Source organism: Lontra canadensis, unplaced genomic scaffold, assembly GCF_010015895.1.
Source record: "Lontra canadensis isolate GAN:19392208 unplaced genomic scaffold, GSC_riverotter_1.0 scaffold34, whole genome shotgun sequence".
Lineage (NCBI taxonomy): Eukaryota > Metazoa > Chordata > Mammalia > Carnivora > Mustelidae > Lontra > Lontra canadensis.
This window is the reverse complement of record NW_022631028.1, coordinates 6,207,407-6,219,829: the sequence shown is the minus strand read 5'-3', so window position 1 is coordinate 6,219,829 and position 12,423 is coordinate 6,207,407. Positions and strand designations below refer to the sequence as shown.

General features: G+C 39.4%; 1 protein-coding gene across 1 annotated transcript in view; it reads left to right on the top strand.

Moving 5' to 3' along the window:
* The first annotated feature begins 1,615 nt into the window (after nt 1-1,615).
* The window catches only part of TMF1 (TATA element modulatory factor 1), a 34,440-nt gene continuing 23,632 nt past the window's right edge, over nt 1,616-12,423 (top strand). The window contains exons 1-4 of the mRNA XM_032867355.1: nt 1,616-2,035; nt 5,482-6,677; nt 8,458-8,561; nt 9,595-9,721. Coding sequence (XP_032723246.1) covers nt 1,894-2,035; nt 5,482-6,677; nt 8,458-8,561; nt 9,595-9,721 — 1,569 coding nt within the window. The 5' untranslated portion in view covers nt 1,616-1,893. The remainder of the gene's footprint in view (nt 2,036-5,481; nt 6,678-8,457; nt 8,562-9,594; nt 9,722-12,423) is intronic.

Here is a 12,423-nt window from a genome sequence, read left to right as displayed (position 1 = left end):
TCTGTTAAGGGACCAAACTCTTGATTTCTGCTCAGTTCAAGAATTTGGGGTCCTGGGACTGAGACCCGTGTCTGGTTCTGAGCTTGGTGGGGAGTCTGCTTGAGGATTCTCTGTCCTCCTCCTTAAGCCCTCCCTTCCCTCTCTCTAAAATAAGGAAGTCTTAAAAAAAAAAAAAAAAAAAGTTTACATCATTTACTCAAAACTGTACAATTAGAAATCTTGGAATTGGGATTCCAATCCCAGTCAGCCCCAAGCTCCTATGCAGTCAGTTTATTTAAGTTCAACAAACATCATAATACTTCATGGGTAATCTGCTACTTGTGTAGGTTACTAAATATTAAGAGTTTTAATATGAAAATTTTTACTGGTTAGATGAAATTATTGGAAGATTATAACTTCTCAAGGGTAGAATTTAAATCTGATCTTGTTTTAAAGAAAAAAGCACCCACATATAAAAAGATGTCCCTCTAAAGAAAAAAAGAAAATTAAGTTTTAAATGACATTCTCTCTTACACCCTGACATCTAGAACATGTTGAACATAGCCTATTTCTTGCTTGATTTAATACTCATTTAATTGTGCTACAATTAAATGAGTATTGCAAAGGTTACCTTATATATAATAATTTGTAAATGGTATTGTAGCTGAATACCTGTCCCTGGATATGGGAACTATTTTCATGTTTACTTGTAGTCATTATGGCATAGTTTATACTGGGGTAAAATACTCAAATATAGGGGACAGGCAATAATGTAAATAATCACAGCAGGGAGGTATAATAGGTTTAATAAGATTAGTGGGGTTTGTGGCAAATTGGAGTGAAAATTATTTGTCCAAAAGGGCAACGACCTCAACTCAACTAACTGTCCCATTTTGGTATCCATACATTTCAAAAGCATCTGGAAATCCGGATTTTTGTATGGAATCCGGTTTTAAATGTTGACAGAAGTTACAGTGTCCAAATCCCATAGCTACTGACCAGATAAGGAAGGACAGCAATTTGGGTTTTTTTCAAAGAGTGAAATGTTTGAAGAGTGAATGCAGAAAAAGGTGTTGTTTAAATGTCCACAACGCACATTAATAGAGTAATAGTTTTAGTGCTTCTCAAGTTTTCTTTTGCCTGGGACCGAGAGTGGCCCCTACATTGTGAAGAGGTTGTGCCTTCCGTACCCTCGCTCTAACTTTTAACACCTTACAGAAGACGTCTTCATCAGGTAGACTGGATCAGGCCTTATAAAATGTCCAGTATTTTTAGGCAAACCCAAACCCAGGGTTCCACCTGAAGGCCACGTTAACACAGGACTGATGAAATATTTCAGACGGAGCGCTAATAGGGAAAGCCGAACTACCTTTATTTGCAAATTTTTGCTGGCCAGGGACTAGCTTTTAAGTACGTTGAGCTTCTTCCTAGGAAGGAGCTGGCGTGAAAACTGGCTTTCCCACCCAGACGAGTCTACCTCTGCTCGTAGCCACAGAGCTTCTCCGTGCCCAGGGATTTGCGCGCTATGCCTGGAATCAGTTATCAACAGAAATCGTTCTGCGTTCTTCGTAACTAATGGCAAGCTTCGGGTCCCGGATGTGACGTCAGCGCTCCTCCTGTTCTTCCGTCTATTGACGGAACTCTGGGCTCCCGGATTTGGTGGTTGTGTACGTGGAAGAAGCCAGCTCATGCGCAGTCCGGGCCTTTCGTCCCAGCTGTGCGGGCAGGGCTGAGGGTAACATCTCGGGCTCGGGGGAGACGGTCGGGGTCATGGCCAGCCGCTGACAGGGCCCGCTGAGGGCAGAAGGGGGCGAGGCCGTTCCGGTGCACCTTTCCCCGGGCCTGAGGCCGTTCGGCTGGCCCTCGGCCTTCCCGCTTGGTGCTGCCGCCGCCGCTGCCGGCTGAGGAGGGGAGATGAGTTGGTTCAACGCCTCCCAGCTCTCCAGCTTCGCGAAGCAGGCCCTGTCCCAGGCACAGAAGTCCATCGACAGGGTCCTGGATATCCAGGAAGAGGAGCCGAGCGCCTGGGCCGAGACGATTCCGTACGGGGAGCCAGGTAGGGGGGAGAGAGGAGCGGGGCCCCGGGGGTCCCTGCGCTCGCGGAGGCAAACAGGCGAAGAGGTGCAGACAGGGAACCTTCCCCGCTGACGGAGTTCTGAGCGAGTTCCGTCTCCCCAGCCGTCCACAAAGGCTCGTTTTCTCGGAGTGGGTTTTCGCGGCTTTCCCGAGGGAAATCCCAGGTCCCCGGTACCTGTGGCCCCGGGTGCGGGTCCTGCGGGCCTCGGAAGTCCGGGTCGCGATTTGTCGGGCTTGTGCCCCGCCCTCTCTCGACGTAGCCGGGGGCGCGAGCACCCAGAAACTGGGATTGCTGCGCGCTGCGGACACTGAGGAGCCAGCATCTGAAGCCCATCAGCCGGGACAGGAGGAACAACCCCTGCCCCTTAATGAGCACGCTGTGCTTGGTGGCGCGGAATGTGCTTTTTTATGGCTTTCCCATTTTCCAGACAGCTCCCCCAGTTAGGTTGGTTACAGTCCGTGTTTTACGGGAGGGGAAAGCGAGGCTGAGAGGGGCAGAGGAGCTTCCTGCAGGCTACACAGCAGGGGAGGGGCAGAACCTGGTGGAGGTATCACCCGTGCAAGCCGGCCCAGGAGTTTTGGGTTGCGTCCCATTTTATTTCCAAAGAGCTGCGTCTCCCTTTGCAGATTTCTTGAGCTGAATCTTAGAGGGGTCTTCGGCTGCTTTGGCTCTAAGTCTAAGAAACAGCTCCGCATTTTGGTATGAGGGGTAAAAATTTGCATTGGGGTGGGGGCTCTGAACCGCTGTGGAAAAAGAATTCAGTGATTGTCGACTAATTCTTTCCGATTTGTTTTTAAATTTACATCTTTGAAAAGTCAGGACCTAAGTTGGAGGTACCTCATTTTAAGATATTTTTGGCCCATGGCTGTATGTCATGATCTTCCTACCTTATACGAGAGGCTATAGGACCTTGTTGGAGTATCTCAACTTCCTCTTTCACAGATACCCTGCATTTTGAATTACTAAACTTTAGAAGAGACAGAGTATGAACTTTAGATATAAGGATACTCATTTTATGAAATCCGGGACTTGAATCCTCCATGATGTAAGAAAGATGTTAGGGTTTGAAGCTCACATCCAAGAAAGAATTCTTGGTGGTTTTATTAAAGCGCAGGGACAGGACCCATGGGCAGAAAGAGCTGGACCGGGGTCATGAGTGGCCCATTTTATACCTTCAAGTGGGGCTAGCTGTTGTTAGGAGAAGGTCATTTATTGCTGTTTAGTAAAAACTCAGTCGTGAGACTCTCCAGATGTATATTGGTGGGTCATATCTTTGGGAGGATGATTGCCAACATATATCTTGGGGATAGCGATAAAGGAGATTTCAAAAGGAATTTTTTTTTTTTTTTTTTGTCAGAGACAGAGGGAGAGAGAGTGAGCGAGCACAGGCAGACAGAGAGGCAGGCAGAAGCAGAGGGAGAAGCAGGCTCCCTGCCGAGCAAGGAGCCCGATGTGGGACTCGATCCCAGGACGCTGGGATCATGACCTGAGCCGAAGGCAGCTGCTTAACCAACTGAGCCACCCAGTTCTGAGCCACCATTCTCAAAAGGAATTTTTATATTTTAGAGTAGACTTACAGGATCTGGAGGGTCTGGCTAAGATTTCCTTTTGCCCTTGGCCAAGTATTGAGGTTGAGGCAGCTGAGTTCCTAAAGGAACTCTGCCTGTTTCAAGGACTTGTCAATGGACTGCTAGTGGTAAGGAAATTTAATAATTTTTCTTGTGCCTTTGTTTCCCATATCAGTCTGTATGATTCATTTTTCAAAATAGGTTATCCAGAATAGACTCAGATTTAGTGAAATGCCGTGAATATTTATTGATCACCTGTGTTTTACATTGCCTTACTCAAAGATGACCAGTGGATATCGGATGACCCCTGGGATTTATATAAAACATTCTTCAGCTTCTTCAAGAGGCATATTTAACTTGTGTCGTTCATTAAGATGACCTACTAAATTAAGCTAATTAGCACCCTAATCTTGCTTGTTCATTTGCATCTTTACTTTTGGCTTTTCCCTTTTTTTTCAGTGTTTTCATATACTAAACCATTGGGTATAAAACTGACCCCAAACTGAAATTTCCTACATACTTCTATACATCTGAAGCCGTATTATAGGATAGACTTTAATTTAGGGCTTAATAGTTTTTAGGAGATTTTTCAGTGCTTGTTCATGCCCCACCAACTTCTAATTGTGCAGAATTTTTGGTAATTCTGCTCAGCCACTTTTAAATTTAGAAAAAAGAATTTTTTTAAAAGAAATGCTGGGTTTTTTAGTAGCATGTATTTCTGTGACTGAATTATCTTTTTTTACCCAGGAGTTACTTTCTCCTTAGTGTAGTTTTTTAAAAAGCCATAATGTAAACTACCATCTATACATATATTTAAAAAAAACTCCAATACTTCTTAAAAAAAGTGAACATCTTTGAAATTCATATGACCTTTTTTTAGGCTCTATTTTATTGATTTATTATTTTTTTAAAGTAGGCTCCACACTGGGCTCCATGCCCCATGTGGGCCTGGAACTCTGTCTGTGAGATCAAGAATAGAGCTGAGATGAAGAGTTGGAAGCTTAACTGACTGAGCCACCAAGGCACCCCATTTAGATTTTATTTATAAGTAACCTCTGTACCCCATGTGGGGCTCAAACTCCCAGCCCTGAGATTGAAGTACGCGCTCCACTGACTGAGCCAGCTAGGTGGCCCTGAAATTCATAAGACCTTCTAAATTCCTCCTAGATTTGGAATTTAGGAAGGGAACAAAACTTTCTCATAGAGTGGGTTTGGAGAGTGACACTTGGAGAATGAGCTTGTCATTAAGTAGATAAAAGTGAATTTGTCCTCTAGAAGGTACTGTTCCCATCAGTTTACTTTGATCTTTGGAAAAGAACATTTGTCATCAGTATGTTGAGTTTAGCTTTTGAATGTTACCCTCTGTCCAACTCATAACCATATTTTATTACTGATATTAGAAGAATAAAATTAATAGAAGGATAAAATTAAACTAACTGAATAGAAGGTAGGGTCAGTTTGGTATGATTACTCATGCATGACCTGTAAGTGAGGGTACCGCCTATTGTGAGATGCGTGATGTGTGTCTTAGACTTAGCATGAGTTATAGAACATATACTGGTACTCTCTTAATGTGTTATTTAATGTTATAACATACTTGCTTCTGGTAGGCCAGGCCCATTTTGGCCTCTGATCTTTGCTCCTAGTTCCTTTTGGGCAGATCCATATCAGTTTTCCTTTTTAAGGCCCAAAGTTCAACAATGAACTAATGAATTACACAGTAAGCAGGGATCTTAACAGGTCCAAATTATAGGTTGTATTCCGTAAATTTCCTTTTATTAAACTTTATTTATATTGACTTATAATAATTGTAATATTAACATAAAATATTTATTTATTTATTTTATTTTGTCAAAGGAATAAGTACTCCTGTCAGTGGAGGATGGGATTCTTCAACCTGGGGGTTAAAGTCAAACACTGAACCTCAGAGTCAGCCGGTAGCCTGTCCTAAAGCAATTACAAAGCCAGTTCGGAGAACTGTGGTGGATGAATCTGAAAATTTCTTCAGTGCCTTTCTCTCTCCAACGGATGTTCAGACCGTTCAGAAGAGTCCAGTGGTGTCAAAACCACCAGCTAAATCACAACGACCAGAAGAAGAAGTGAAGAGCACTTTACAGGAATCCTTGCACACCGGACAGTCAAGGACATCTGAAACAACTGAGTCAAAAGTAAAAGACTCTACCCCATCTGCATCAGGGGAAGCTCCAGCAGTAGATGCTCTGTCGCCTAAAACTGAGGGCAAGCATGAAGAAACTGTTAATAAAGAATCTGATACGAAGGTGTCAGCTGTACGTTTGAAAGTATCGGAAAGTGTAAGCAATGTGAAAACAACTAGAGAAAACATATCTAATATGTCTGCAGCAGACACGAAGGACGTGGCTTTGGAACCTAAGGAACAAAAACATGAGGACAGACAGAGTAACACACCGTCACCTCCTGTTAGCACCTTCTCGTCCGGTACTTCTACCACCAGTGACATTGAAGTTTTAGATCATGAAAGTGTAATAAGTGAGAGCTCAGCCAGTTCGAGACAAGAGACTACAGATTCCAAATCAAGTCTTCACTTGATGCAGACATCTTTTCAGCTTCTCTCGGCATCTGCCTGTCCTGAATATAATCGTTTAGATGATTTCCAAAAACTCACTGAGAGCTGCTGCTCATCTGATGCTTTTGAAAGAATAGACTCGTTTAGTGTACAGTCATTAGATAGCCGTAGTGTAAGTGAAATCAATTCAGATGATGAACTGTCAGGCAAGGGGTATGCTTTAGTACCTATTATAGTTAATCCTTCAACTCCCAAAACTAAAACAAATGAATCTGTTGAAGGAAAATCGGAAGAAGAAGTGAATGAAACATTAATTGTACCCACGGAGGAAACGGAAATGGAAGAAAGTGGACGAAGTGCGACACCTGTTAACTGTGAACAGCCTGATACTTTGGTTTCTGCTACACCAGTAAACGAAGGACATACTCTCTCGGACAAGGTGGCTGAGGAGCGGGAAGCTGCTGAAAGTAAGCCGGAAGCGCCTTGTGAAAAGGAAGATGTTTGCCAGGTAACTCTAGAGACGGGAAGGGGATTTGGGGATATGCTTTCCAGAGATTAAATCATTGTTTGTTTTCTTTTAGTTGCTTATTTTTAACATTCAGTGTTGTATAATGATTTGTACTGATTAAAAAAGGCAGGCATTTTGACATTTAAGTGCGGCATTGAGGATTTTAAAGTTGATTTACTGACACTAAATTATTTGAAATTTCTCTGAGACAACGATGATAACATAAATCGACATTTCAATATAACTAAGCGTAACAAAATTTCCATCTTGCACCATCGCTGTTGAGTCCTTTCACCTTAAAATTCTTGTATGCTGTGCTCATTAATTTGTCATTTTGCAAAGGATTATCTTAAGGTAACAGATATCTGCAAATCCTTTGTAGGTAAAGGTTCTGAAATGAATACAAATGTATGGTTTTTCCTACATCAAAAAAATTTTCACTGTTCATATTATTTGTAGCAAATCTTAAATGAAAAAATGTAGTCTTTCATTATTTATGAGTGTGTTTCTGTTGTTACTAATTACTTGTTTGTTTTCTCTTTTATGTTATTTTGATGTTTCCCTGATAGCTTTCTTACATGAATAAGAGTGGGAAATGTCCAAAGAGTAATGGTATTGCTTAGGAATGACAGATTGCTTCTACCTGATACATATAAAAGGAAAGTGGTGTAAATTCTTTAACATTAAGTCACAGTTTGGGTTTTTCCTGTGATTTTTAGATAGAGAAATTGAGTTGGATTTGGCATCTTTAATAGACTCCTCTGAGATATAGGATGTCTTGAAGAAATGTCCTGTAAGTGCCATGTATTGAATTATTTAATGTAAAAAAAAGTGCCAGATTCTGTTACCTAGGTTTAATACTATTCACAAACGAAATGCCATGCTCTAACTATAATAGCAGTTTGATTTCCTGAAACTAACACTATTTAATATCAGTAAGATATTTTTGAGCTACTTTCAGAAGGTAAGTGATTTCTAAATTATCCTAGACCTCAATCAGGTAGGACTATTTTTTTTTACTGCATAAAAGCATCATTTCTCCCCTCATATTCAAGTTAATCACTACATCAGCAAGACCTAAGGGTAAGATATTCTAACCATTCCTTTTTGTTTAGCTTTATACTGATAATATTCTGGAGATTTTAAAGTTACATTCCTATGGATTTTATAAAATTGGTTTTATTTTTTAAATGCAAAGTATCATACTAAAAGAAAAGTTACATGTTACATATTTGGATTAAAGAATAAAATGGAGTAACAGACACGTACTTGTATATCCACTCCCTAGCTGAGATACAGAATATTATGGAAGGCTTTAAAGCCCTTCTTGGGTCTTTCTTTTTTTATTTTCTCTAGCTTCCTTCCTCTTTTGGTGGATGTGCACACCTTTCCGAGATTTTTGCTATAACAAACTTATAAATATTCTTGTATATTTATGCAAGAGTTTTCTCCTCTAAAATATATCTAAAAGAATTTTCTATATTAAAGAGCGTCTAGGTCTTCAGCTAGATGTTGTCTAATTGTTTTCCAAAGTGGTTTACTAATTTATACTCCTACCAGGTATGTGGTTGTTCTAATTTATAGTCTCCTACCGGCAATGTATGAGTTCTTGTTCTGAATCCAGTGTGTTCTCAATATTGTTTTTAATTCTTTGTATGAGAAAATGCTGTTTTATTTATTACAGTGATTAGGTTACCTTTACAACTCATCACCTGCATGTAGAAGTGGTTTTCTTTTTTTAAGGTTAAATGTTTGACTTTTGTGTATTCTCCTTACTCAGAGAGTTGAATTTCTGAATGAGAAACTGGATAAAAGGGAGGCTCAGTTATTATCTCTTAGTAAAGAAAAAGCACTTCTAGAAGAAGCCTATGATAATCTGAAAGAGTAAGTATTTTACAAATGTGAAAAATTTTGTATGTTTTGTAGAGGCCCAAATACTTGGTTATTATGTAAGACTGTATTTTAAACTAAGATGTTTAAAATTTAACTTGTGTATAATTATTGAAGATAGAATAGTGGTGGGGTGCCTGGGTGGCTCAGTGGGTTGAAGCCTCTGCCTTCGGTTCAGGTCATGATCTCAGGGTCCTGGGATCGAGCCCCGCATCAGGCTCTCTGCTCAGCAGGGAGCCTGCTTCCTCCTCTCTCTCTGCCTGCCTCTCTGCCTACTTGTGATCTCTGTCTATCAAATACATAAATAAAATCTTTAAAAAAATTAAAAAAAAATAGAATAGTGGGATATTAGTTAGTTAACTGTCTGCTTTGGCTCAGGTCATGATTCCACGGTCCTGGGATCAAGTCTCACATTGGGCTTCTTGCTCACCCGGGAGCCTGCTTCTCCTTCTGCCTGTCACTTTCCCTGCTTGTTTTCTCTCTCTGACAAATAAATAAATAAAATCTTAAAAAAAAAAAGAAAGAAAGAAAGGAAATGCAGTAGTTTTTAAATTCCCACCATAGAGATTTCTTTTCTCCTCACATTATCTTTATCATATTACCTTTGGCATTGAAGAGAAAAGTGTTATTTTGCAAAAATAACACAAAAAACCATTTTACCTTTTAGGATTAGAGATTTAAAACATATATTTAAAGAAAAGTGTGATATTAAAAAAAACCACTGAATATTTGCTCTAAGGAGGTGATTAGTAAAATGTAATAGATTCAAAAATGAAAAATTTTGTTTATCTTACTTTTACATATCAAATATTGGTGACATTTTCATTTTATAATGGGTTTTTGTTTAGGTGTTTTAAAATAAATTAAGCAGGTGCTTTTTTTCTTGAAAGTAACAAGGCTAAAACTAATTTGTTTTAGTCTTCAACATATGTTGAAGACAGTGTTGTTTTCCTTTTGCAAATTGCACTCATCTTGTTACCTAGGAATGTGTAAACAAGTATCTCTGTGTCTTTTGTTTTTAATTTAGTGAAATGTTTAGAGTGAAAGAAGAAAGCAGCAGCATTACTTCCTTGAAAGATGAATTTACTCAAAGAATTGCAGAAGCAGAAAAGAAAGTTCAGCTAGCCTGCAAAGAGAGAGATGCTGCTAAAAAGGTAATGAAAGTTAAAAATAGTATTAATTAAATTCTGGACAAAAATGGATTTTTGAGGGATGCATTCATAATATTTTGGTATGGAAAAAAAGAGAAGTAAGATTAAAGGATACCATATAGTATATTAACATTTAAATTGTAGATTTTTAAATATCTTTAGACTTATAGGTTCTTGACGTTTTAAAAGAATCTAAGCCAGTATTTGTATAATGTATCTATAAGTCCTTGCAAGATACATAGCTAGCATCATTAGGATAATTTTCATAAATGATAATTTCATTAAAATACGTAACAATTAATGGGGCGCCTGGGTGGCTCAGTGGGTTAAAGCCTCTGCCTTCGGCTCGGGTCATGATCCCAGGGTCCTGGGGTCGAGCCCCGCATCGGGCTCTCTGCTCAGCAGGGAGCCTGCTTCCTCCTCTCTCTCTCTGCCTACTTGTGATCTCTGTCTGTCAAATAAAATAAATAAAAAATCTTTAAAAAAAATACGTAACAATTAAATCTAAAAGGCACTGTGTAAATTAAAAAAATATATCATTGCTCCCATTTATTACTGTCGAATCACTTCAGACATATATGTACTTCTTCAAGTCAAAATAATTTTAAAACAAAAAAATTGCAAGGGTTAATGACTCTTGTGAAGCATATTGATTTATCCTAATACAGGATTTCTTCTCAGCACTATTCATATTTTGGGCTGGATGATTTATGCTGTATGGGACTTTTCTTTACATTATAGGGGGTTTACTAGCATCCAGTCCTCTATCTACAAGACACCAGTGTCACCCTCTCCTCCCCATCTCCCAGTGCACAATCATCAAACCCTTTCCTGAGTTAAGATAATTGAAAATGTTGGCAGACTTTGCCAAATATCCTCTTGAGAGCTTAGTCACTCCTGTTTGGGAATCATTGTTCTAATTCTTAAAACTTGTAGCCGTTGGCTATTTCAGAAATAGGTAACCAGCTAAGGTTAGTAAATATTTCTTCTATCTCAACTATTAATAGTGTTTCTCATCATTTGCCCTTCTCAGTTAAGTTGTTCTCCTTCTTCTTGACCTGTGTTAATATTTGTATTTTTTCTTTGTATACTCTTACAGAAGAGGAATAAGTCATAGACTTTCTTCTGCTTAGGTTGCTTTAATTAGCTAGCTTGTTTCAGATACTGACAGTAACCGGAGACTGCCTAACCAACTTACCTCTTCTTGTCCCCACTGTATTGCATCTAGACCAGTCTAACTGAGAAATTAGATTTTAAATAATGCTTGTTTTCTATGATGTACTTTGAATTGTAGATCTAAATTAGACCCAAACCATGGGCTATAGGTGGGGAAAAGCTTGGGCCCCAAGTTTTAACACGTTTTTTTGTGTACTGCTATATATGGAACCCCACCCCCCGACCCAAACTTAGGATCTGTAGGAAATTCAGGGTGAATTGAAGTACTTTAAGTGAAGAGTTGGCTTTTCTAATGATGGAAAACAGATAATGTCAACACCTATGTAGGACTAGGCAGAATGAAATAAATTACAGAGAAAGACAAATAAGCAGTTTGGAATGGTGTCACAGAGGACGAAGTCTGACCAGGGGAACTGAGGAAAGTTTCATGGAAGGCAGGATAGTCTTACTGGGCCTTGATGGGTGAATCAAATTTTGACACCTGAAAAATGTGCAGCAGTGTTGTGGATGGTTCAGAGCATGGGCTTTGTGGACTCATAAACCTGGTTTCAAGTTAAACTCTACCACTTAATTTTAATTTAAATTTAATTTAATCAAGTTAAACTCTACTACTTAATAGCTCTCTGACCTTCAAAGTTTATTCAGTCTGTTTTTGTCTTGGTTTTCTTATTTGTGTAGTTGAATAAAGTATTTCCTTCATAGGATTGTTGTGAGGATAAAATGACAATAGGTGCAAAGCATGGTTCAAGTTGTTTTCAGCTGTTTGGTTTCAGATCATTGCTTAAAACCTTATTTTAAATCATAGAACACTTTTCATATTTCCATTTTTGGGTTTGTTTTTTTTTTTAAAGATTTTATTTATTTATTTGATAGATCACAAGTAGGCAGAGGGGCAGGCAGAGAGAGAGGAAGGGAAGCAGGCTTCCCGCTGAGCAGAGAGCCAAATATGGGGCTCGATCCCAGGACCCCGGGATCGTGACCTGAACTGAAGACAGGGGCTTTAACCCACTGAGCCACCCAGGCGCTCCTCCATTTGTGGTTTTAAGAGATAAACTGTCTTGACATGTTTGTGCTGAATCTCTGCTTTATTAAAGTGGATTGAACCTTATATGTTTTCCCACATTTCACAATGCACTAGTAAGTGCAAATTTTAGATGAGGAAAAGAAATACAGTGAAAAATGGAGAAATATGTTGTTCCAAATACAATGCTTAACCTGATAATATGTGTATAGAGGTACTCAAGAAAGGTTTTGAAAGTTAACTTATTCTCATTTGCATTTCCATATTAAAACCTGTTTATATCTGAGTTCAAGTTTTCTATGTTGTTTTCTCTTTTTTTTTAACATTTTATTTTTTAAGATTTTACTTATTTATTTGACAGATCACACAAGTAGGCAGAGTGGCAGGTGGGTGGGGGGTGGTGCATGCTGAGCAGAGGGCACGATGCGGGGCTTGTTGTGGGGCTCCATGCGGGGCTCAATGAGGGGCTTGATGAGGGGCTCAATCCCAGGACCCTGGGATCACGACT